At 54.9% G+C, this 25,846-nt stretch overlaps 1 protein-coding gene across 39 annotated transcripts in view; it reads right to left on the bottom strand.

Annotated features, from left to right (window-relative positions):
- NCOR2 (nuclear receptor corepressor 2) overlaps nt 1–25,846 on the bottom strand; it is a 153,000-nt gene that overhangs the window by 34,404 nt on the left and 92,750 nt on the right. For 17 of the 39 annotated variants that reach the window (XM_085555566.1, XM_085555580.1, XM_085555561.1 and 14 more), the window contains 9 exons: nt 25,232–25,328; nt 24,162–24,340; nt 22,695–22,749; nt 21,143–21,241; nt 14,031–14,155; nt 12,927–13,099; nt 10,763–10,825; nt 5,109–5,251; nt 1,493–1,640 (listed from right to left, as the gene is read on the bottom strand). In XM_085555566.1, the coding sequence (XP_085411692.1) occupies nt 1,493–1,640; nt 5,109–5,251; nt 10,763–10,825; nt 12,927–13,099; nt 14,031–14,155; nt 21,143–21,241; nt 22,695–22,749; nt 24,162–24,340; nt 25,232–25,328 (1,082 nt within the window). Of the gene's footprint in view, nt 1–1,492; nt 1,641–5,108; nt 5,252–6,816; nt 7,562–10,762; nt 10,826–12,926; nt 13,100–14,030; nt 14,156–16,372; nt 16,583–21,142; nt 21,242–22,694; nt 22,750–24,161; nt 24,341–25,231; nt 25,329–25,846 lie in introns of those variants that run through there. The other 22 variants (XM_085555563.1, XM_085555572.1, XM_085555596.1 and 19 more) reach the window with 6 other exon arrangements.

Here is a 25,846-nt window from a genome sequence, read left to right as displayed (position 1 = left end):
GGAGAAAGCAAAGCTCTGCCAGTGCTGCAGGACAGGTTAATTATTAAATCACAGAACCATACAACGGTTGGGTTGGAAGGGACCTTAAAGATCATCCAACCCCTGCGATGCGCTGATTGCCCCAAAGCCATCAGGCTGCCCAGGGTCCATCCAACCTTGGCTCACACATTTCCAGGGATGGGGCACCCCCAATCTCTCTGTGCCAGCGTGAATGTAAAGGATCATCAGTGAATCTAACAGCTCAAAATGAGCTGGAAATACAAGTGCCCACACACCATGGCAGATGAAGGACCTGCTGAGAGGTTGGGCCTATGATCTACATTCACCCTATAAAGGGCCAGGAGACCACACAATGTCCACAGCCCCTTGGGCACAGCTCCTACTCTCATCTCCAAATTGGCTTTCCCACAGCTCTCCCTTTTGTCTCTACAGCAGCATGTTTTGCAGGGAAACGAGCGATATGGAGACATGATGTGTCCTGAGAGTCGTACATCTGAGCACATCCAAAGTCTTCTGCTTGGCAGAAAAATGTGCCAGGAGCATATTGGGAATCTCACCATTCTCCAACATTTATTTCTTAGCGTTAAAGAATGAAATGAATGAGTGAAATGCAGCCACTCAGGGACAAAAGAAATGGGATTTGCAGTGAATGGGGTCAGACCCTCCTGCTCAATGCTGCTCTGAGCACAGGGGCTGCAGAGACACCCGAGGGCTCAGCCATGTGAGCACAGAGGGCTGCTCCAGCACCAGTGCCCTCCGTCCACCTGGAGGTACTAGAACTGGGGGACCAGGAAGGGAAAGCCTCCGAGCATGTCAGATCTGTCCTTCATCTCAAAACGACATTGTTTCCTCTCAACTGCTCCTACAAAGAGCAATAACCACCTTCTGCTCTGTGCCTCTGAGTCACGTATCACCTCGCACAAAGATTTACCTGGAATCTGCCTTGTAATAAGTCACTTTCAACAATGATTTGAAAAGATTTCCCATTTCAAGTCCCATTAGCCTGGGTGCTAAGGCCAGGAAGCAGCAGGGTGCCAGCACTGCTGGTTAAGTTATTAAATTACTTTGACAAAAGTCAAATGGGGCTATTGTTGGAAAATTATGCACATTTTCTCCAAACTCACTGCCGCGCTTTCTAAGCGATAAATAGCTGAAAATTGTCACTTTCAAGTTGTTTCCTTTCTTTGGTGCGGCTGAGAGAGAGGAAAACGCTCCCTTAAAAAGAGAACAAGGAGGAAATGACTTGCTGAGCCCTCCAGCCTCACTGCTCTGAACCTGCAGCAGCCCTCAGAGCTCAGCTACCCAAAAGGATGGGGATGGTCATGTTGGCAGCTCTTCCTTTGCATGACCTCCCCAAAATAACCCAGACAGACGCAAGAGGAGGGCAATGACCCAGTGCAGTCTGAAATCCTTGAGGCCTGAAACCCAAAATAATGGTACAGCCCTCGGAGTGCTGACACTGTCCCCGCACCACAGTCCCCGGGCACCTCACCTTCAGCCTCCTCAGCCATCTCCTCCTCGTTGCCACTCGTCCCTGACACCTCCATCTCCTCATCCTCGGCCACAGGAGGGAAGGTGGCTTCCTCGTTCTGAGCGGCGGTGCCTTTTTTCTTCTTTCTCTTAGCATTTCTTTCTTTCTCCTGAGGAAGAGGAAGAGGAAGGTAAGATGGAAAGCAGTGCAGGATAGCAGCTGCCAATGGCAGGGACAACAGGGCCACCACCACCTCTGTGACCCCAGCCCTGAGCCCTAATGAGTACAGACCCTCGAAAAAGGGGCCTCCATGACCACACTCACCACCCAGAAGCCCCATGGCAAGGTCTCACCCAAGGGCAGAGAAGGGCCCAGTACACAGCTATGCTTGGAGTTGCCCCTTCCTGGGGAGCACAACACCAGGGGAGCCCTGGGGACGTCGAACCCTGTGCATGGGGTGGACACCGGGTGTAGGATTCTGCCTCCACTCGGTGGTGTCTGAGTGCTGTGCACCCCAGGGGCCACGTGCCACAGTCACAAGGGCTCACATGCTGCTGCCTGCTGCCCACCCCAAGGAAAAGTCTCGCTTTTGCTATTGTTTCCTGCTCTTGTTGCTTAAGTAAATATTACCAGTAGGAACAGGCCCATCATCTCCGGCTCTCCCTGCAAGCCCCACACGGATGACGTGTGTAGGACGTTTATTTACATGGATGAGAAGATAAAGCCATGGCGGAAACGTTAACTCTGCTGCTGGATCAGTGCGCTGGGAAGAGCTGGTCCCTGCCCTCCCCCCGACTTTTCAATCCTTTAAAAAACTTCCAGATAAAACAAACAAATACAGCCGCTTTTTGCTTGGAAACGCTGCTTGCTCAAAGGCTATTTTTATCAAACCGGGCAGGAGAGAGGAAAAAAAGGCACTTGAGAAAGTGCTGCTTGCTGCAAGCTCCCACCCCACCCCATCCCCCCTGTGCCAGGTCGCAGTGCCCTGTGCTCACACCTTGGCCGAGCAGCACTTTGCTAACAGCAGGTTTTGCTCTGAAGCAGCAGTTCCCCATCATGCTAATGCAATGACAAAGCCCCACGTTACTATGGCAAAGGCTTCTCTCTGCCTCTCACTCACGGGTCTGTGACTCAGTGCAAGCCTCCCGTGGGCTCCTCACTGGGGAATGAGCTGAGCACGAGCAGCCCTGGAGCAACATCCAGATCCCAGCTACACCCAGGGATCCTCTATGCCCCCATCGGTCCAGAGGCTCCACGGGCTGTGTCTGCAGCCTGGAGTCCCCACCATCACCAGGTGCTTCACTTAATCTGCACAACCACCAATGAGCCCGCAAGAAGGTGCCAGGGCCATTTGCCCAACTCCTTTTGCATTTTTCCAGCCTCTACTCTCTGCCTACCAGGTGTTTCCTGGCACTCTGGGACATGGTGCCACTTACAGACCTCGCAGTAACAAAATGGGAGATATCTCATTCAACTGCAGCTCCAAAAATGCTACAATTAGGGGCAGCACAGATGGGTGAGATGCAGTCTGGGATGACAGGACAGAGCAGTGATCCCAGCATCACACCGCCTATCACAGTGGGGACAGCCTCAGCCCCCACCCCAAGCCCTGGCACGCTGCACAAACCATGCTGGATCTGCCCAAGGGGTTGCCAGGCTGTCCTGTACCCCTTGAAGAGCAGGTAATCACAGAAACACTGCTGGCAGCAACCATGCAGCGCTGGCAGCAGCCTGGGGATCCCTCAGCCATCACAGCTGTACACAGCACAACAAGCCCAGGCAGTGCCGAGAATCACAGAACATCCAGAGTTGGAAGCGACCCACAAGGATCATCGAGTCCAACTCCTAAACCAAAGCAAGCGCTCAGCAAGGAGGTGGTGGTGAAGACAGCACCTTATCTCCAACTGCTGATGAGAAGGGTGGGAGGACACCATGTATCCATGTGCCCCGCTTTCCCCTGAGATTAGCTCAGCAAGCAGAAGGTCAAGGTGATGAGACGGCAATGCCAGGACACATCCGAGCCACCCGACAGTGAGTCTGAGCCAAAACATCCCGTGCAGACAAAGCGAGGCCTCGAGGCTCTGCAGGATGCTGTGATGTGTCCTGGGGCACGGGGACACCTCCAGGCTCCACCTGCCCACCCTCAGCTGGTGATGGGACTGTCCCCCAACCCCACCTTGCACCTACAAGACAAGGCTATTAGCGTGCCCCTAATGAGAACAGCTAATTGAGTTTACTCTCATTAAGCAAAAGGAAGAAAGGCAGCGCCACGTGGTTTCTTCTCACATGATCAGCGATAGCCATTGTGAGGGCAGGGGGCAACCTGGGGACTTCACACCAACCCACACAATAACACTGCAGCCACACGTGTGCCTTACAGAGGCCAAGGCCAAGTGCTGACTACAAGAGGGAATGAGAAGGCTCAGTTTGCTCGTGAATATATTTAGGAGTCAGGAAGGAAGGTCTATGGCAATTTAATCTCGGTTGTTCTTTCATTTTACTCAGCTTTCTGGCATCTGCTGTTGCCACAAAACAATAGAGAACAATAAATAACAGCTGAACGCTCATTGTTCTCTGACAAAACCGAATCCCATAGCCTCGAATGCTCAGAAAATAAAATGATGATGCTGATATCAACTGCAAGTGAGAGTGAGCAATTAGACAGGAGCAGCACAGCGCTGCCTTGGAGGGACGGAGGCAGGGAGAAATGTGGCTCTGCAGAAAAACCCTTCTGTGATATAATTTCTGAAACATTAGGAAGCGGAGTAAATTAATAAACACCGAGTCCATTGCCAGCTAAGCAGCATGATCTTATTTCAGATGCTCCCCCGTAATGAACAAAGATATCTTTATAACATTTTACATTCAGAGGGCTTTATGCACATTTCATTGCAGTCTTTATATTTTTCTGCCTTTTGTATCACTTGCTCTGTTTCTAAAAGCAATTTGGTGAAATACAGGAACACAGGAGTGTCTCTGTGCATAGAGAATTAATAAGAAAAGAATCACCGATGCCTTCTCTCCCTCTCATTCCTATAGACTGACTAGGATATTAAATTCCTGGGTGAGTCATTGAATGTTTTCCTGTCTTTCTTTTTACTCTTGCTATAATAGCTTGCTTGGAGAGATTCCTGCATTGAACATTGTCCTTTGCATTTTCAAAGCACCCCTTGGGGGTTTAGCCATGTGAATTCTATTAGCCAGAAACTGGGAACCCCAGGATACTCTACAGATGAAATAATTATAATCCTCGGCTGCTCTTAGTGGTCTGTGCTATCTCCAGAACACTCACTGAGCCCCACTTCATTCATACCCTGGACCATATGGCAGAAAAGCAGCGTCAGCCCATTCTCACTGGGAAACCAAGGCACAGAGAGATGCACGCGTGCCACAAAGATAACCACCAGGATCAGCCCTCCCCGCACAACACCTGTCCCGCTGCCGCAGCTTTGGGCTCAGCCCCTCCTTTCCATGCACTGTCCCAAACCCCCGCATCCCTTTGGCAGCCGCCCTCCTGCACAGCTCCCACTGCCTGCTGGGCGGCCCCATCCGCACCATTCGCACTCCAGGTCCCCGTGCTCCCACCCCAACACGCTCTCCAGAACACCCTGGTGGCTGCAGGACTGGGCAGACTCACCATTTTCAGTTTGTGCTGCTGTAGGATCTCATCCAGGTTCTGCCTCTTCTTGTAGTTGAAGTAGAAGTTCTTGCACTGCGACACGGTCTTGGAGCCCACCATCCTGGCAATGGCCGACCAGTTCCTCCCATGCTCGAGGAGACCTGCAGTAGCAGGAGGGAAGGAGAAGGGTTTAGGGCCAGATGGACTCAAACAAGGACAGCACTACCCGCACAGGACGGGAAACACCCGCAGTGCACGCCAAGCTCTGCAGGAACAATATGGTCACAGCAACCGTCTGCAGGGCTTCCCAGGATGACTTAGGATGGCCTGTTTGTCTTTCCACAGGGAAAAAAGGCCCTGAACTGAGTGCCCCAGGAACAGAACATCCCACAGCCACAGCATGGGGCCTGGAGGTGTTCCCTTTCCCTCGGGAGAGCACTGCCATGCCCAGAACCCTGCCAGCATGGGAGGGACAGGGCAGGGCAGAGGAAGAAGCATCTCCACGTGGATACCCCCAGGTGCCGTCCCCTTCCTACAGCCCTGGGGCTATGCAGGGTCATGCAGACATGGTGTGTTGCAGCAGTGAGTGATGTGGGGTGTGGGCACACGGATGGATGCCCCAGGCACACAGCCATCCCACTCAGTGTGGTGCTGCAGGCACAGCTCCACAGCTCCTGTGTGGCACCATTTGTATGGGACAGGCAGCCTGAGCACGGTGCTGCCACAAACGGCGACTTCAAGAGCTGAAAACCTGCAAGGAATGAACCTGCAAAAAGCACTTTCCTCTTTTGTAAGGGGTTTTCCAGCACAGAGGTCACAGAGCACACAGCATGGGAGCAGGGACTGCCCGCGTGCCTCTACCCTCTGTCTCCAGGCTGCAGCCAGACCTGGTGCTGCTGAGCTCAGCACGTCCCAGGTTAGGGCTCCCACGGTGGCCATGTACACACCTGGGAGCTGTGTCCCAGTGACAGCCCAGCAGCCACTCCTGCAGCCCGGCACAGCAAGGGTTAAGCCGCAGCTGTGCTGTATCCTGCCCTGTCCCAGCACCGGGGCTTATCGAATTGCATACAGCACGCAGGCATCACACAGCGCTGAGCACCACAAAAGGCCGGGGCAAGCCAAGAAGCAAGTTGGAGCTTTAACTCTGCAGCTCCCAGCCTGCAAAACTTGCAGCCTCCGTCACCACGCTGCTTAAAATGGGGATTAAAAAAAAAAAAAAAGGAAAGGAAAAAGAGGATGTCCGGTAACCAACTGCTCGGGGCAGCCTGTGCCACAAGCCAGGCTGCTGCTCCAAAGCAAACAAGCCCCTTGGCTCATCGTCCCCTTGGCTCAGCGCCCCTGGGCTCAGCACAGCACCAAGCACAACGCTGGGGGCCGGGGTGGTTTGCTGTGCCCAGGGCAAAGGTTTCCCAGCAGCCGGGCTCTGCTGGGATCAGCAGCGGGACCCAGACCGGCAAATGTGGGCAGATGGAGCCCGCGGTCCCCGCTGTAACACAGTCTTTGCTGACTCTCGGTGCTACGCACAAAACCCCGATGCAAAACCCGGACACCTGCTGCCTCTGCACGGGAATGGATGGGGGACACGCACACAGGGACACGGCACAGCCCGGCTCGGCAGCCCCAGCAGCACAACCAAACCTCCAACCAACAGAGTTATGGATGCGGTGGGGGCTCAGCACGGCGCTGCCCCGATCCCCCCCTGCACTGACCCCATTGCCGTACTTACGTGCCGCAGGTCGCGCTGCGCCGGGCAGGGAGCAGAGGCGCAGCATGCAGCGGGCCGGGCGGGGGGCGCTCCTCAAAGCCCCCCCAGGCACGGCTGCCCGCTGCCAAGCGCTGCGAGGGCTGCGCTCGAGCCCTCCCCGCTCATTTTGCTTTCGTTCCCTCGCAGCGGGCGGAGAAAGAGAAGAAAGCAAAGCCGGTTCCTTAAATCCTGGGGGCGAGAGGATCGCAGAGCCATGGGCGGCCGGAGCAGCTGCTGGGGCTGGAAAGCAGGTCAGGGCCGGGAGGGGGCTGCCGACCCCGCTGCCCGGAGCCAGGGGGGGCGCATGGCCCGGCCCCGCGATGCTCCGAGGGCGCTGGAAGCACGAGCGCTGTGCGCTCCCCGGCTCAAAGCTCCGCAGCCCCGGGCTCCGGGAGGGGGCTGTGCGGATTTCAGGAGATGCCCAACGTTGCCAAGAAATAATAATAAATAAATAAAGAAAAAGCGGCAGAAAGGCGAAGGGGAGGGAGCAGCCGCAGCCCCGCTCCTGGCAGCCCGAGGACGGAGCCGGTGCCGCGCTGTGTGCGGAGCAGCGAGCTCTAATCTGTTCCTCTGGCTGACCCAGGGCTCATTGCATCTGAATGTGACCTCTAGACAGAGCATTAATAACGAACGTGGCGCTGACCCAAGCTGACAAGGGGTGCGGCCGCTTGGCACCGACTCCCTCCCTCCCTCTCTCACTTTCTGTCTCCCTCGCTCTCATCTGAATGTCGGCGCAGGGGGAGGGATCCAGGAAAACAAAGCTGGGCTCATAGTTTCCTCCGCTCCAAAGTGAATCAAAGGCGCATTTCTTTGGGGAGATGCGAGCCCGGCGCGGTGCGGTGTCCCGGTACCCACGGAGAGGTTGGGGATGAGCACCAGGAGTGAGTGGGCATCGGTGGCACCACGCAGGGAGGGCACAGCCCCTGTCCTGATGGATGGATGGATGGATGGATGGATGGATGGATGGATGGATGGATGGATGGATGGAGTGCAGCACAGTGGGAGGTTGGGAGCCGTGCTGGTGGGTTTGGGTGCAATGCTCTGGTATTCAGAGCAGTGCCCGGCCTCTCGCACCCAAAGTGGAGGGATGGAGGCGCTTTTGGCGCAGCCGAGATGTGCCATAACCCAGCCCTGCAGAACCACTGGCACCCTGCAGTACTGCGAACGCGTGGTCGGCAGCGCTGACAGCTCCACGCATTGCTCTCCCCTGCTGCCACGCGTGGGAGACGGCGGCACAAAGAGGTGAGTGATGCTGCAGAGCCAGCACCCAACAGCGCATACAGCCCATGGGGCAGGCAGGGCGCACAGCCATCACCCCCAGCACACACACACCTGGCCATGCAGGCATCCATCCCCATGCCCAAAGTACCGCAGCCTCCCCATCCCCTCTTCTACCTCCCCTCTCTCCTGCCCCATCCTGCAGGGCCGGCTCTATCCTGCAGCCCAGCGCTATCCTCACGCTCTCTCTCTTCACCTCATTCGGATATCACTCCCGCTCCCTCATTGTTGAAAAAATAATGCTCAAAATTAAAATGTGGGCTGTAAATTATAGTAATTACCCAGCGTTTCCCCCTGACAGGCCTTTTGTGCGCCATTTGCTGACACTCACTGAGCAAATCCTCGCAGCTCTCTCCTACACGAGGCAGAAGCGTTCCCCCAGATGTGCTGGGGGGGGCACAGCGGCAGCGCTATGCAGGGCCACGCTTGATGTGGTTTGGCAGTGCCAGAATGAGAGAGATGAAGGTTTTGTATGAAAAATCCCACTTCTTTTTCTTTTTAGTTCCATGGATAGAACAGGACTGGGGAAAAAAAATCCTAATGGTTCAGGCTGGTCTAAAATTCATCTTACGTTCTTGTGCTGCCTTGGAAATCAGCCCTCAAAAAAAAAAACAACAACCCCAACCACCTCCTGTATCCAAGGAAATATTGAGCATCCGCCCAAAATGAACTACTGAGTTTTTGTGGGTTATTTAACTCTCTGACATCGGCTTCTCACGTTCTGAATTAAACACAGAACGGCTCACATGAGAGCACGCACACAGCCAGCACAACGGGCCCCGCGTCACCTGGAGCCTCAGCCTTTCCAAAAGCCCTTTCCTCTGCTGCTCCATGTTCACTATGACAGAAAGCAAACTCACAGCACCTCCCACACTGCCCTGCCTGCACGGAATGTGCCCACGCAGCACCGGGCTGCCCAGTCCTGCCATTCCATCCCAGCAGAAGAGGAAGGTGCAGGGAGCACCGTGTTGGTTCTGTCCATTGTGCCAGGAGCACTCAGCCTCGGCACGGCCTGGGAGGAACTCAGATGAGCAAGAAGCTGCCACTGGCACGTGATCGCTTTTGGGAGTGCAAAACCACTTGTTAGAGGCGGCAGTGGGGAAAACCCAGAGCCGGGGTGAGAACAGATAGCGGGCTTAAAGAGTAACGAAGGTCACGCGGAAACCTCCCGGTTCATTGAGTTCAGCTCCACTGCTGCTGTGTGGCACAGCCCCAATGGGGCATGGAGCAGTCCTCCCCAGCCTGCCTCCAGCTCCTGCGTGCTTGGGATCCCCCAAATGCCCTGACATTGCCTTGTACAGAGCAATACCCAGCTCTGCCAGGCCCAAAATGCACTGGGGACCAGTGCTGAGCAGCCTGGTTAGTGAAAACCTCCTGCTTTTACCTGTAATCACAGCCCCTGTGCAACAAGGCAACATCAGAAAAACACGCTACCCCGTAATTATACCCATCTCAGCACATTTTGACAGACGAGTGAATCAAAGTTTATTGCATAATAAAAGTGTCATTAAGCAAGAACTTTCCTCTCGCTAGGTTTTCGTTCCCCTAGTTAACTTTAATAACACGGTACTCCCCTTTATTGTCTCTCCCTACAGACACACTCCTGCCCTCTCCTACTTGGAAGCACACCGTGCAGCTCTGCTCTCTCCCCATGAGGCTGCTGGCTCTGCTGCCAGCTCCCAGCATGGGGCGGGTGCTGGAACACCACCAGCAAACCCCTGCCCCATTCAGGTCCCCAGGCCCAGCTTACAGGAGCAGGAACGTGCTCACACACTTCGTCTTTCACCGCTTTTAGGAGTCCTTAGTGCACATCCAGCATCAAACAGTGAGAGGCACTTTTCTTGCAACCAGATGCGATCTCCAAAACAAAGGTCCCCACGGCAGCGCTCCCCTCCTGGCACCTGCTCACCCTGTGCATGGCACCGGGCCACGCTGCCTGATTAACATCTATCCATTAAGTCTGCATCTATGGAGAACAGCATGCAACAACACACAGCATTGGCACTGGGCTGCAGAGAGGGCTGGAATGGTTCAAGGCAAGCGAGCCAAGTGCTTTGGGACATTCAGAGGCAAAGGAATCCAAGTGCACAGCTCCACCAGCACCTGGGAGCTCTGAAACATGCCACCAGCATCCCGGCAGCAGGTGCACTTCTGAAACAGGGCCGTCCCCAAACAGCACTCATTTCCATTTCAATTTTGCTCTTACAGCCCTCCTGGACCGGCAGGAGCAGCAGTGAGACAGGCAGGACGCACAGCCGGCAACTTGGCAGCAGAGCAATGGAGCAATGGGACGGGACTTTGGGCCAACAGGACGGCGAGCACCAGCACTGCGAGGGGAAGTGCAGGCAGGGCAGTGCCACGCTCAGCACTTCTAGAGATGGCCTCAGCAAAGGCTCTGAATCAGCTCAGGATCACTGAGCACCTGTGACAGGGCTCAGCACCCACAAGGATGGAGCTTTGGAGAGCAGTGTGGAGCTGTGCCCAGCACCATGTACACCTGTGATGTCCAGTGGAACGTCCTCCTTGCTCCCACGCTGCCATCCAGGGGATCAAAACAGCTCCTAGAGCCCACACGGCACCGCCTGACACCCCTCTCACTTCCCCACAACCCCTTAACACCACACAAAGAAGAAAGAAAGTGGGTTCTTACCCTTCTTGGCCGTTTCCATCTCCTCTTCAGTCCAGCGAGAGCTTTCATTCATCTCCAGAGAGGCTGGGAGAGAAAGGAGAGTGGTCAGAAGGGTGGGCTGAGTGAGCCCACACCAACCCCACAGGCACCGCATCCACCCCATGGACACCTCATTCTAAACCAAACCACACAGACATCCCAAACCCACTCGCAGACACTGTGCCCCCAGCCCACTCGCAGGAGGTGCACGGCAGCCCGCGTGCAGCACCCTCCCGGGATGCATCGCAGTGACGCAGAGCTCCGTGTTGGTTTCTTTGGGGCTGGGAGCGCAGCCAGATGGCTCGAGGGAGGCACCATATTTCCTGCTGAACGGGTGCCATGCTCTTTGGCCCGCCAACAACAGGTACCTAAGCTGAGCTGACACCGGCTGCGTGCTTTGGAGGTGGCAGACGTGGGGTGGGATCATCACCCTCAGCAGAGACGGAGAAACAGCGTCACCTTGGCGACTCGGGCACACCAACTGCATCTGCCAAGGGAGCCAGCCCTGCTGACAGTGGCTGGTGGGGATGGCAACCCTGTCACTGTGCTCTGGGACATCACAGAACCACGACTGGGGGGGACTGACCCAGGGATGCACAGTAGCAGAGGGAGAAGGGGAGAGCAGGGGGTGGCTGTCACCACACCATACCCAGTGTGGGGACCCAGGGGTCCTGTGTGCAGCACTGTGCACCCGTCCCACTGGCAGCCTGGCACTAAGAGCAAACCCTACAATAACAAGCTGGGCTGTGAGTCAGAGGCAAAAAAACAACACGGTAAGGAAACAGATTTCCGGTTCGGGCTGCCAATGGGTTATTACTCTAAACAACAGGAGAAGCATTATTTCAACAGTGATGAGAGATGTTTTGACAGTGTCCTTTTAAAATGGAAAACAGGCTGATAGGTTAGGCTGGAGGATATGGACAAGGAGGGGAGCACCTTCCAGGGGCTGGACCCAACAGGAGGATGAATGAGACGGACGGATCCCCTTCCAAGGCTACAGGGCACAGCTGCAGGTGCCACCCAAGCAGGGCGCTTCCTCCAGCACCAAGGCACAGGCACATGGAGACCCCCCGGCTATCCCCTCCCCGGGCACAGGAGGGGCTGCAGCTCTCACTTCCTTGAAGCTGGGTTTTCCCGGCGCTCTCTCATTTACCTGAAGCCGTGTGTCACAAGGCTCAGCTCTGAGATGACTGTTACTGCACAGCAAGGAGCCGTCAGAGCGATGGCCCGTTTGCTTTGATTAACGATATTTACTGAGGTTGCGCAGTTATGTAACAGATGCCTACTGGGAGCTCCGGCACGCTGCAGTTAAACCACAGTATGGTTTTGTGTTGTTTTTTAATGTTCAATCAGTATTTAAAACGCAATAAGTTCCTTCGCCAACCTAAATTAAAGCACGATTGGAGACAAAAAGAGTAACCAATCACTCAGATCTGCCGCTGGAATCTGTCCACATCCTTTTCCCAATCTAACACGGTCTGAAGCCTTTCCTCCCCGCTCACGTAGATATCAGGATGAAAAACCCCATCTGAGTTACTGGCGTTATCTGCTGCTTCTCCGCAGCGCTGCTGAACAAGTTTGAGATGGAGCACAGGGCTCCGCTGTGCCGGGAACTATTTATATCGGCGGTACGAGAGCAGCGCCCGCCATCAGGCTTCAGCCAGTTGTCAGCAGAGAACAGGGAGCGAAACACCTCCGGGTGATTTATAGCACATGGAACAGAGCGAGCAAGGAACCGCGGGGAAAGGAAACCAAGAGGAGTCACCCTGCTTTATTTTCACTTGCCTTAGGTGGTGCGGTCATAATTTTGTACTTGATGGAGTACAAAACATTGGAAAATCAGCCAAATTCCTTCATTTATTTGCTGCTCTATGTCAGTTTCTATGGGTAACCACTATCAGGGCTGCAAACACGAGTGGGGCTGTGGATGCTACTGCGAATCCCTGCCTACCCCAAGCAGCCCTCAGATGGGGCAGAAGAGCACTGAGGGCAAAAACATGGGAGACCAGGAAAACGAGCAGGGAAATGATGCAGCTCTGAGAGCAAAGCTGGGCTGCATGGCATGGCCACAGCCATGGTGCTGGTTCCTAACACACACCAACACAGCACCGCGTGCTCCCCACCCCCCACACCCACAGCTACACACCCAGCTCGGCGCTCTGCTGCGGCGTGGCTGCCTCCTCGCTGTTGGCTTCGTTGGCCATGGAGCGGGTGATGCGGCCCTTGCGCCGGCCCTGGCTGTTGGCGGTTTTGCGGCCTTTGGAGGTGACTGTTTCCTTCTCATCGTTGTCTTCCCCGGACGTGTCGTCGTTCTTGTCCCTGCAAAACCAGGGAGAGAAGAAATCGTCATTGGGTTGGCATCATTTTTAGGTCAAACAACTGTCTCCCTGCACGTGCTCAGGGTGCTTCTGGAGGGGCGGGTCGGCATTTTTTGCACACGCAGACCCTCTTCCTGCCTAATTTGGGGCTGTTGGTGGGGGGGTCGTTCTGCAGCTGGCTGCAGCTCCACCACCGCGTGCACGCAGGGACCTGACAGAGACAGGTTTAATACCAAGCCATTCAAATTCATCACTGCCTCCTCCTCATTTATCTTCCTGAAAAGGACCTGCTGGTAAATGTCTCAGCAGCCTGGATATAATGAAGCCAGATGTTCCTTTAAAGCAAGCATTAAGCCCATTACAGAGTGCTAGCAGCCCGCGTGCCAGCCTCTCCCCGCCGCAGCTCCGGCGCTCCCTGTTAGTTATGACTGTGTCAGACAGCGGGGCGGGCGCAGCCATAAAACCGCTCCCATCCCTCACTCTGGAAGCTCTCACGTTGACATCAATAACACTAAAGGTGAAGCGCCGTGCTCGGCTGCGCTCAGCCAGCTCCTGCGGCACGGGGAGGCTCTCGCAACAGCAAAACAAGCCCGAGGAACAGGGTGGCTTTGCGGGTTGAGCAGGTTTAAAAATAAAAAGTACATCAGAGAGATGTTTGGGAGCAGCAGGGATGAGAACGAACAGCAGGGCAGGCGCTCCCCTTCCTTCCCTCCCTGCAGATGAGGAGGTGAGCACACGCAGTCCCATATGGCATCAGGCAGCCCTGGACCGCATCCCACCCCATGTCCCACCTCACACCCCACCAATGCATCCCATCCCACGCTCCATCCCACGTTCCAGCACTACTGGCAAGGAACTGGGAGCTCCCACACCCCGGGGTCCTGCACAGCCCTCCCTGCGGGCAGCGGGGACCTTGGGAAGGCTTTGCTTACTTTGTCAGTTCTTCTTTGTCATTTTCTGTTTCCTGTTTGTCTTCCTCCTTGTCTCCCTCCTTCTCCTTTTCTTTCTCTTTTTCATCTTTCTCTTCTTGGCTGCTCCGGGGCATTTGCTGCTGCTGCTGAAAAACAAGGCACATAATACAAAACAAACTCTCAGTGCAGGGCCAGACACACGGCAGCACCTGGGCCAACCCAAACAACCACAGTCAAACTACACCAAGGGGCAGCGGCCAGGAAGAAAACGCACAGTGGGGTGCCCGTCTGCAACAGGGCTAAAAGCATTATGGGGGCATTAAGGGGCTGTGAGACCGGCCGTGGCTGTGCCATGCCCCAGCTCCCATGGAAGGCAGTGCAGCAGCCCTGCTGTGCCCTTTGGGGGGGGCTGGGTAAAGCCCAGGGGTTGAGCACATGGTGACACCAGGGAGGGACGCGATGGTTGTGGTGTTCCTGGATTTTGTTTCCACAGCTGCAGGAAGGAGGATGCTGGGGAGGCCCGGTTCCCCTGACCTCCCTTCCCCCTGGTGACCAGCAAATGAGAGGAATTTCAGAGGAAAGGAAAAATTAGAGGCGGAAATGATTTATTCAGCCGTCCTGCTCCCAGCTAATGCAGCCAACAGCACCAGGATTGGGCTGGGATTGGGACATTAAAGGATTGAACCCAGCAGGTGCTACAGCACCAGTGTCAGATCTGGTATGCCAGCCCTAAACTCCGCAGAGAAGCAGTGGGCACTCGGTGGCAATGTGGCTGTGAGCTGGAGTCCGGCTGCAGAGGAGCAAGGGGCACAGCCCGGCACACACTGCCCTGAACTCCCTGAACCCCTGAGTCACACTGCAGGCGGCAGTGAACCCCGCATGGGTTCAGCCCCAAGAGGAGCTGCAGGTGATAGCAGGGACCTGCCTGGGGCCGGGCTGCATGGGGGTGCAAGGAGCAGGCTGTGTGTCCCTGCCATCACGTCTGCCATTTCCCATGTGCTGCAGGAGGGGAGGGGTGCCCAGGTTAGTTCTGTAGTGCTTCCACCCTTTCTTCATGAGTGTTTTGGTTTGGAGAGGAGGGCCAGCAGACCCCAGGCTTGTTCCTGTGGAGGTCTCAAGCCATGGTGGTGGGACACCAACCAGCACTTCTCCCACTGCAGAGAGCATCTTAATCCAAGGATGCCCTCTAGTGCTTGCCCTGCTCCAGCTGGGGCATGGTGCCCAATGCCAGAACTGTGTGGGGACAGAAACACCAGCGGCCAGCCAGCCCCAGTGCTGCGTGCCCAAACCTCAGCCCCAAAGCCACTGGGGCCAACACTGGGCACAGGGAGGTGACAGCTGTGAGCCGGCCCCTCGCCCCAAAGCAGCCGTCCTCAGGCTGCCCATGGTGTACAGCGCCTATTCTTAGCCCTGGCTGTGGACCAGCTCGGGATGATTCAAGGGATGGGACGCCATCCCAAAGCGTGATGGGCCAGGAAATGCTTCCCCAATTACCAGCCCATGCTGCCTTCTGATTCACACTGCCCCACTTTGAGGCAGGCCGGCAGGTGGGCTGGCCATGGGATGAGCTGCAGGCCGGCACCGAAACTGCTCGATGGAACCTCCCCTTCAAGCACAGCCCCATGGCCCCAGGCAGAGGCACTCGGGGGGCAAAGGGACAGACTCAAAGCCAAGGAAGGAGCTGGTGGCAGTGAGTAGGGCCATCCCTTCCATCCCTCCCTCCCAGGCCAAGTGCTCTCGTTGCCTCCCGCCCTTCCTCCCCAGCATCGTGCTGTTTGGTTTTGCTGCCAACACATCCTGTTTATTTAAAAAGGCCCCGGGACAAATCGCATGCTGTACGTGCAAGCAAGAGCCCAATCCCACTCTGAACCCGCAGAGCCGCGTGGCCTCCTTCACTGCTGCTCCATAATGCCAAACATCTGCTCACCTCCGACCCCACAGCAGTGGGAGGAGCAGAGCGGTGCCAGCCCCACTGGGAGCCCCCACGCAGCCCCACCGACCCGCCCCACACAGTGACACCAGGACAGCTCGCTCACATCATCTCGCCCTGCCCACCTGGCACATCGTGTCTGGGGGACACCCACCTCCAGGTAGGTCCCATACACCGAAGCTGAGAACAGACCAACTCTTAGCACTGCTCACCACCCCTGGGTGCAGCACCCTGGGTCTGGCTGGGAAAAAGCAGCAGCAGGGAAGCAGTGCAGCTCCTCCCATTCTGCTTCCTCCCTCGGTGGGAGGACGTGGGACGCCGCTCTGCACCTTCACCCTCCCCAGCCCCACAGCACAGTGACAGAGCCATGCGGATCCATTCAGGGACGCTGTGCTGCCATCAGCCCCATCGCACCCCAGACCCCGGCACTCACCTCCCCAGCACCCGGCTCACGCTCACGGCTGCTCCCCGCCAGCCCCACCGCCGGCCGCGGGCCCCTGCTCAGCGCCCAGCCATCCGGGCTCACTGTGCCTTACGTTCTCCAGCTCCAAAGGCTTCCTGACGATTTGCATAGTTAAGCCGTAAACTAACCACAACATTCCTCTTATGATTTTGCAATCTGCTGGAATAACGTGGTCGCTCTAAGTCGAGTCGATGAATCATCATCTATAAACCACAGCTCTCGTCACCAGGGCTCTCAGCGCTGGCTGCAGCCGGCGTGATTAATCCGCGAGGATGCCAAGCTTTAACCTACGGCGCAGGGCTATTTATTTTCCAAACTCCCAAACCTCCAGAGAACCAACTCTCCTCTCCTGCCTTCCCCGTCCCCTCCGTGGTGACACACACACACTGGGCTGCAGCATGAGAGCGGAGCCATGCGGACACCTCACAGCCCACAGTGCTGCCCAGAACCCTCCACCAGGCCCAGCCCTGTGCCCACTGCTCTCCTCTGATGGACACAATGGGGGTCCTTGGGGACACCCACCCTGAGCCAGTCCACAGCCCCATGCGGGGATGAGGCTTTCAGAGGAACTCTTGCCCCAGCACTGGGTTTGCTGCCCATGGGATGCCATTTGGCAGCTGGATCACATCACCTCCATCATCACCATCATCCACACCCTGGGCTCCTACTGAAGGCAACAACAGGCACAGGCTGCCCAGGGAGGTGTGGGGGGCACTGCTGACTCCCTTCTCCCATGGGTGACTTCAGATTTGTGGCATTTACAACATTCTCCAGGAGAACCAGGGCCGAGATCACCACACGCAATCAGAGAGCCGCAAATTAAAACCAGCTCGAGATAAGGCAAAGGCAGATGGCCCTGGAATGCCTGGGGCTGGCTTACCATGAGCATCCTTCCACCCGCTTTCACTCTGGATGCAGAGTACAGGCAGGAGGGCTTATGAATACATATATGTATCACGTCAGCAGCTCCCAGAGTCCGAAGCCTCTGATGTGATGGTCTGGAACATCTCATCCCCTGCTGCCACCCACTGCCACAGAGCCTGGCTTCCCACGGCCACGCGCAGCACCCTCTGCTCCTGGGAGAAACCACAAATCCAAACAAGCCGCTGCCAAAACAAGGAGGGGAGGAGGAATGTCTGCTGGCTGCACCACTTTGATTGCTCGCGGCCCAGCGTTGGGTTGGATGCTGATGGCTGCGGAAGTGGATAAAAGATGGGAGGACAGGCTCATATCTGATAAGGGGAATGGTGGGGAGCTCAGCAGGGAACACAGCGTGGCTCTGGGGCTGTGCTGCTTCTCCACTGGGTAACCACAGGACAGCACTGGGGCACGGTGACAATGGAAGACTGTGGCTGGCAGGGTCTGGGCACCATGGTGATGGGCTGATGGCTGGACACCATGACCTCAGAGAACTTGTCCAACCTTAATGATTCCACGGTTCTATGGCTGGGAGCCTCTTAGCACAACCAAATCCAGCAGGCTCTGAAACGTGGGGTCTGGTGGGGGCCCTCCTATGGCACAGTGATCTCACCCAAGCGCAGAAGCAATTGTACAGGATCCTGCTCACGCAATCCCTCCTTAACATCACTGAGGGCTTTTCCATAAGTGGAAATGTTTCTTTTCTGGGTCACTGCAGAGTTTTTTGAGAAGTGATTTGACTGCTTGCAAAGGGAAAATGACCCGAGGGGATGAATGCACAGCACTTGGAAGTGGCGGAGAGGAGCCCCACTCGCTCCCAGGCAGGGACCATGTGTTTCCTTCTCCCTCTGGTCTGCCAGCCATGCTCAGTGCTGCTGCCAGGCTCTGCTTTCTGGCTGCACAGTGACCCCCCCGCTCCACTCCCTGGTTCCCTAAAACAGGGGATAGGGCTCCCAGTCAAAAACTGGCATTAAAACAGCTCATCTCAAATCTGCTTATACCTGAGCTCCACCAGGAGGATGCCATCCCCCTGCAAGGCAGCGGCCCCGACCCCCTCACTACTCACATGAGCATGGGACACTCACCCCAGGGCTGCATCTACCTGCTGCTGCAGGAACAGCATGGGGTGAGCCGGGGGGTCACATCGCTGTTACACAACTTGAATTACCACTGAGATGCAACTAATATTAACAGCTGGCATTCCATGCTGGTGCCACCACAAAGGAGAGTGGCCACGTCCTACTGGCTGGTGCCATCCCCACATTCTCACTGCTGTCCTTGTGTGGCAGCTGTGGGGACCTGAGCAGCAATCTTTCCACAGCAATGCATCCTTCAGTTTTCCCAAATATGGCCAGCAGAGTTCTCATGTAATCACCCCCAAAACTGCAGCTGGGATTTCAGGAATGTAAGTTTCCACTGTGTTCGCCCACTGAGCTGTCTGGAGGGTGGCAGGGCTAAGGGAAAGCTGTGATGGGGCTGCACCGGGTGCACAACGCACCTCATGGGGCACCACCAGGGATGGGGTTTGGGGAGCAAAGGGAACTGCTGCCTTCAGACCCAGTGTGCCGGTACAGAATCAGGGCTGTCAGCAATGAGGTGTGCTCCAAAACCTCACGCAGAGCAACCGCAGAGCCCCCCTGGGAAACACACCTGCACAGGCACAGCTTTTGTGACAGCATTTCTGACATTGATGCTTATTACCACACACCAAACACCGGATCAGAGGTTGTACCACAACTCAAGCTTTTGTTTTTTCCCCCAGTGCAGAATTACGCACTTGGAAGTTATTCCTTTTAGCCCCGATTCCCTCCTTTCAGGGTTAAAGGAGGATTATTTTTGGAAGCATTTGCATCTCAGGAAGCCGAATGCTGAGCACAGCCATGCCTTGGATGTGTGCCCCTTCCATTCAGTGCCTGCAGGGCCGTGCCTCGCACCGGCAGCCTGTGTGTTTGGTGACAAACTGGAAGCAGAGCAGTGTGAAGTCCCCACTCTTGGCAGGAGGTTTTTAGCAGCAAGAAGCAGCTTTATGAGGAATATCCTTTGCCAGGGGACCATCAGCCAGGGAACGAAAGGGATTCTTGTGGTTTTTTTTTCATGTTTTTAATAAGTAGGCCACAGTGATCATCGTGACACTAGAGGAGCTTTATTTCTACTGGTAATTATCTCCCCTTTTCTCATAAGCTCCCCACAGCCTCCCAAAGCAAATAAGACCGACAACCTCTCCATGAGAAATAGCACCAGGCAACAGTGCGGGGCCACTGGAAACACGACTGTACCTGACCTCACTGCTCCTCTCATCTGATGAAATGCCATCTCCCCTCCCCAGCAATAAATCAATTACATCTCACCTCTGGCATTTAACCACTTCAGCCCTCACAGAACCACAGAATCACTAAGGTTGCAAAAGACCTCTAAGATCACTCAGAGGGTGGTAACGCACTGGAACAGGTTGCCCAAGGAGGCTGTGGATGCCCCATCCCTGCAGGCATTCAAGGCCAGGCTGGATGTGGCTCTGGGCAGCCTGGGCTGGTGGTTGGTGACCCTGCACACAGCAGGGGCTTGAAACCAGATGATCCTTGTGGTCCTTTTCAACACAGGCCATTCTGTGATTCTATGATCACCAAGACAAGCTCACCCCCACCATGCCCACTGACCACATCCCTCAGTGCCACATCCCTACAGTTCATGAACACCCCTGGGGATGGTGACCCCACCGCCCCCCTGAGCAGACTCCACCAATACCTCATCGCTCTTTCAGAGAAGATATTTTCCCTAATCTTCCACATATCCTCATCAGCAGGAACAACCACAAAGCACACATGGCACTGCAGCCAGGGACACCTTGGGATGGTTTCAAAGCAGGAACTGTACCTGCTGGTGTAGTACAGCAAGTCAGCAGCTATGGGATACAGCAGATCTCCTCCCTCCTTCCACACTTGTTCCTTGCTCAGCTTAACACTGAAAGCAGAAGGAGCCGTGCTAAACGTCTCCACTGCTAACAAGAAACAAATGTGGCCTCATGTTCTAGTTGCTGTGATCTAACAAAACAGACCCTGGTAAACACTATAAAAATGTACTGGAGGGAACCACCCTGTGTTTGCTGGGAGAGGGACTGGATAATCTAATAGGGTTTTATCCATCCCTAATGTCTCTGAAAAAAAGAAGGGAAAATTGGGCCCCGTCCATGACATTCGTCATGTGCTAACTATTCTGATGTCTTAATGCTGCAGAAATCAAACTGGAGCAAGGCTACCTATCTGCCTCCCAATCAGGATCTAGACCCAAGCGCTGCTTTTTATGGCCATGCAGCACGAGGAGCTGTTTATGTCATGGTGATATGGGACAGGATAGTTTTTCTATTCCTATTCCAACGTTATCCAGAGAGATGCCCCGTGCCACCCCCTCTCTAGGTGGACAGTGGCTCACTTCACCCAGCTGGTGCGCCATGGTCACGTTCAGTCTCACACCTAGGCCATGAGACGGCACAGGTTCGTCCAGTCAGCCCTATGCAACTCCTGATGTGTGGCCTCCATTTGCTCCAAGCCCATTTTTCCAGCATCTTGGGTTTGCTTTTTCAAGCCACTGTGACCTTGGCATGAGGACAGACAAACATCGACTGCCAGAGCACAAACAACTGCCAGAAAACAGCACGTTCTGAAAAGCCACACAGAGCAAACAATCACAACCCACTGCAGCACACAACCATGATCTCCATTAGCAGGGGGAAGGAGCACTGGGGATGCTCATCCCTAGGCTGGCACTAAGAACACCATCATGGCACCTCCTGAGGGACAAAGTTTCCATGCACTCCTCTGCCCTTACCTGGCTTTTCCCACGCCGCCGGTAATTCCTCCTCACGAGGTTCTTGTAGTTCTCATTCTTCTTGGTCAGGTAGTAGTACAGGACACAGTCTGCCACCGTCTGCAATGACACAGGCAGGTCAGGGAGAGGAAGGCTTTCTGCAGCAGCATTCAGCCCCTGCCATCACCAGATTCAATGCTTCTGAAGGGCCGCATCCAGACCAGCTTCCCTGCGTCACAGCAGAGCTCTGCCCACCGGCTGAGGGGGACGAGGGACATGGCCCTGCACTTCCAAGGGACAAAACGGGGCCTTTCCCACAGGCGTGCCGAGGCAGACAGGGATGCAGAACAAGGAGCGCCCTGTGCTTGGAGCAGAGCGCGGGGTCAGCCCGGGGCAGGGGGCAGGGCTGACCCCAAATGACTGTGGCAACTAAAAGCAGAACAAGGAGAGCTGCCTGTCACCCTCTGTTGCGGCGGTGCTCCGCACAACCTGCCACGCAGCTGTCAGCAGCCGTTACTTCCAGCCACTGAGCTGAGCTGAGCTGCCTGAGTGTGCTCCGAGCCCCATCAAGCTGCAGCTCCCGTGGCTCTGGCTGAGCATTGGCCTGGGCTGAGCACACTGGGGAACTGCTATAGCTGGGATGGGACTCTGCTCCTGCCCACAGGTCCTTCCCCTCACAGCCTGGGCACCTGAACTACATCCGCACGGAAGGGCTCAGTGGTGGTGAGAACACGACCAACCCACAGACCCCCACATCCCCCAGTGCTGGGCACAGGGCTGCACTCTCCCCACCCTTACGCAGAGCAGAACCATTTGCAGCAACAGATTGTAACTTTTAAAGTGTTAATTGGATGCCTTTCTAATCTAGCCCTGATTATACACACACACACGAACACAAAAACTTACAGTCATCTGTTCCAAGGGCTAAGATCACTATTTTTTTTTTTTTAATGCAATTTAAAAATCTATTAATTCATTACATTGAGCCATACTTCGCATCTCTCTCCAACTGGATAATAGATGTGTTCTGTATCATAATTACAGCCTGATTTACAAACGAGTACAAATAAAATTAGAAGACATTTTACAGCTTGGAACACAGGCTGGATTGGGAACATCATCCAAGTCCCACCACTTTCAGTGTTAACAAGTGAGAAAGGGCTGAAATGAGCCTGGTGCCTCACAGCACACCCAGCACCACGAGGCTGCTGCCGCAGTGCTGCTTTGGACAGGAAAGCTGAGCTCTTACAAACCATCTCCCCAGGCAGAGACTTGCATGGTCAGAGCAATTTAAGCCAGAAGGGACCTCTGAGCCCAACCCCCTAAAAGCAAAGGGTTTCCCTGCCTGAACAGACACCGTGTGGATGAAATGTGGCATGAGATGGGCAAGGGAGGTTACTACAAGGATCAGAGAAGCTATGGTTATTTCTTGCTGTGGGGACCACCAGTCCACCCAGGACGTGCCCTCATGGCCTGTCCCATAGAAGGTAGATGGCCTTGCTCAGAACAGGATCACAACATAAAATGAAGGAGAAAGAGCCCAAGGCAAGTTGGGGCCACACAGAATGCTTACCTTCCTGTCCAGAAAGGAGGCAATCAGGCCAAAGTTCTTTGGGTGCTGCATGAACCTGTGGGAGCAGAGGGACAGGGTGAGTGCAGGCACCAGCCCTGACTCAGTTGCTGGCTGGGTGGGAGGCCAGCTCCCTGAAGGACCTGTTGTTTGGGAACATACTTGATGCTGCTCAGCATCCCAGCAAGATGGGAAACTGATATGTAGCCTAACAGCGGAGCTGGGGCTCTGATGGGCTCATGTTCACCATGGGATGGCAGAGAACAGGGGGGTGACAGTGCCCAAGAGCTGTTTGTGCTCGATCCCACGGCCACCAAAACATGTCCCAGGGACAGGATGGGCCCTGAACAGGAGGAGAGGGATGGAACATGGGCAGGACACAGTGAGCAGCTCAACCAAAGGCACTGCTGCGACACCAAGCTGGACTGATTCCAGCATGGGATGGGGTTTGTGGGTGATGGTGTGAGGTTGGGGGCATGAGGGGAAGAGGAGGACAGCAACAAGAGCACGTTGTTTGGGCACTTAACAGTACAATCTCTACCCCAAGGAAGGCTGCAGCCTTACTTCCATCAAGTGTTTTGAAGGGCAAAACTTATCCAAATATAACACAGACACCCAAGGGAGATCTCCCAAGACATGTGACTGAATAAATAAGAGGATAACAAAAGAGACATCAGTAATGCTAAGCACAAAAACTGTAATAATCTTTTTTTCTTTCTTTTTTTTTTAAAAAAAAGCAGCTGGGCCATGGGATCACATCACAGATCTTATGTGCTGTGCTGCACATGGCAGGAATCAGGGGCAGATCAAAGCAGGGGGGTTTTAAGACCATGTTATCAATGACTCTGAGCCACCTGGAAGCAGGGAGAGCACCGGGGCTGCGATCCTTTGGCCTTGCTTACAGCTCCTGAGTGCCCATCTCCTTCAATTAGTTCTGGGAGAAATTCTTCTCTATTTATGCCTTGAGCTCCTCATCACCCACAGTAATGACAGAGAAACCACCGTGCACAGCAGGATGCACGAGCTGGGTGTGGGTTCTCCCAGCCCCATTAGCCAGGCATGGCCCCTCCATTAAAGACCGAGTAATTAGCCTTTGCGTCATTTGTGTGCAAGCCTGGGCTGTTTGGAGTGGTGCACTTTAAGGCTAATTAGCAGTAAGGGCTCTCCTCTACAATAGGCTTGGAGCTGGTTTGTTTATTTGCTCGTTTTTTGGTCCATCTCGGCAATTCCTTACTTGAGCTGCAAGCAGGAGCTGTTGCAAGAAGGAGAGAGAAGGGGAGGTCCCTGGCACTGAGTGTGAGCACTGCCCTTGTTCACACGGAGGGTGAGCACCTGAACTACACACCATCACTGAGACCTTGTGACTCTGCAGCCATCACACAGCACCTCAGCTCAGCAGGCTGCACTGCACAGCTCATCCCTCACAGCTCCCAGGGGCTCTAATGAGAGATGTCTGTGGGTTGCACTCACTTTTCTCGGAAGGTCTCCTTCTCCTGCTCGCTCCACATGTTCATCACCTGCCGGTCCTTGTAGACCTTCATGGGGTCATCCATGAGGCCGTTCATGTTGATGAATTTAATGCGCTGCTGGTCAGCATCGTAGAGCATGGGTGGGATGACAGCAAGCTGGCGCATCTGCTTCTCCAGGTTCTGCAGGGAAAGCAGAGAGAACAGTTGGTCAGCAGCAACGGGCCCGAGGGGACCCACGGGGACAGATGTTCGAGAGGAAAGGACAGGTGGAGGAACAGGAGAATTGAAAAGCAAGCACTAGGCAGCTTTATTGCTAGGGTAATTGTAAACGAAATGCTGAAAGAGGCTATCGCCATCAGCCAGGAAGCAATTAATCTTACATTTTGAAACAAAAGGCTTTAAGATACCGCATGGAAATGCCTGACTTAGGGAAAATAGCTCCTGTCTGCAACAGGAGAGGAGTCAAAGCAGCAGCGGCACAGGGAGCAGCCCCCTAACCCAGGGCTATGTGGAGGCCCGGTTCCCTCTAACTGCCAGCATCAGTGCTGAAAGCTTTCTGGAAGGGGGACAAGGACACCACCCATGTAGCACCTGGCTGCTCTGGACACCCTGGGGGGTGTTATCTCGTCATGGGAGGACAGAGGCACAGCTCAGGGCCAAAGCACTGACTGACGAATGCAGAAAGCCCTGGCTAAAAGCTGATGTTCTCGGCCACGGCTGGGTGACGGAGGCTCTCCCCTCCCAAGTGAAGCCATTCACTGCAGCTCGCCTCCGTGCCAAGAGAGTGGAACCCTTGTGAAACCAGATCCAACTGAAGCCAAGGTCATGGGGATGTTTCAAGATGAATGGAGCACTCCCAGAAGATGTGGGCCAACTGGCTCACGTACAAACCATTCATTCCATAGGATTCCCCAGTGTCAGGCTGCACAGCCCATTCAAAACAAAACGAAACAGAAAAACCTCTCCATACACCAGCCAGGGCATCAGCCCTCTTCACTTCACACTCTCTTGGCTTCCTTGGAGTGCAACGAGGGGTGATGAGGAGGAGGAGGAAGGAGAACCTGGTCTCACCTCTTGCTCTGAGAGCCCATCGATGATCTCCGACACCTCGTGCTCACTGCGTGCAGCCGACATGGAGAGCCCTCCGCTGCCCCTCTGTCCTACCCTGCTGGGAAAGGCCAATGGGACACTCAGGAACTGATGCTCCGCACTCCATGACACAAAGCACAGCTCCCACTGTCTCTTGCTCCTTACCTGCACCAGCAGCCACCTCTGCGTCGCTACAACACAAGGACATTTCACACCCAACCATAGCCTCCCACTGTATTTTCTCATGCTCACTTCATCACACAGTGGGGATGGCACGGACGTGTCTGTGCTAGCACTGAGCAATCAGCACCATGCCATTGCAGCTGGTGCAAATGCTGTGGGAAAACTTAAAGTCACCCATTGGCATCTATCCCCGCTCCAGCATCACCACACATCACAGCCACACATACCAAGTAAATCAAACTTTCCTTATTGAGCAGGTACAGGTTTAAAACGTTTGTCAGTTCCATTTCTCCCCTTCTCTCCATGATAAAATAAACCCTTCAAAGAGGAAACACATCCAGCTGCTTGCAGGGATGACAGACACAGGACAAGACAGACACTGCTGTGGAGTCTGCTCCCTTCTCTATAGCCCCT

The sequence above is a fragment of the Coturnix japonica genome, chromosome 9, assembly GCF_054131305.1.
Source record: "Coturnix japonica strain WE chromosome 9, WE-NBRP24, whole genome shotgun sequence".
Taxonomy (NCBI): domain Eukaryota; kingdom Metazoa; phylum Chordata; class Aves; order Galliformes; family Phasianidae; genus Coturnix; species Coturnix japonica.
Note: the sequence above shows the minus strand (reverse complement) of the source record. Positions and strands in the feature narration are given on the sequence as shown.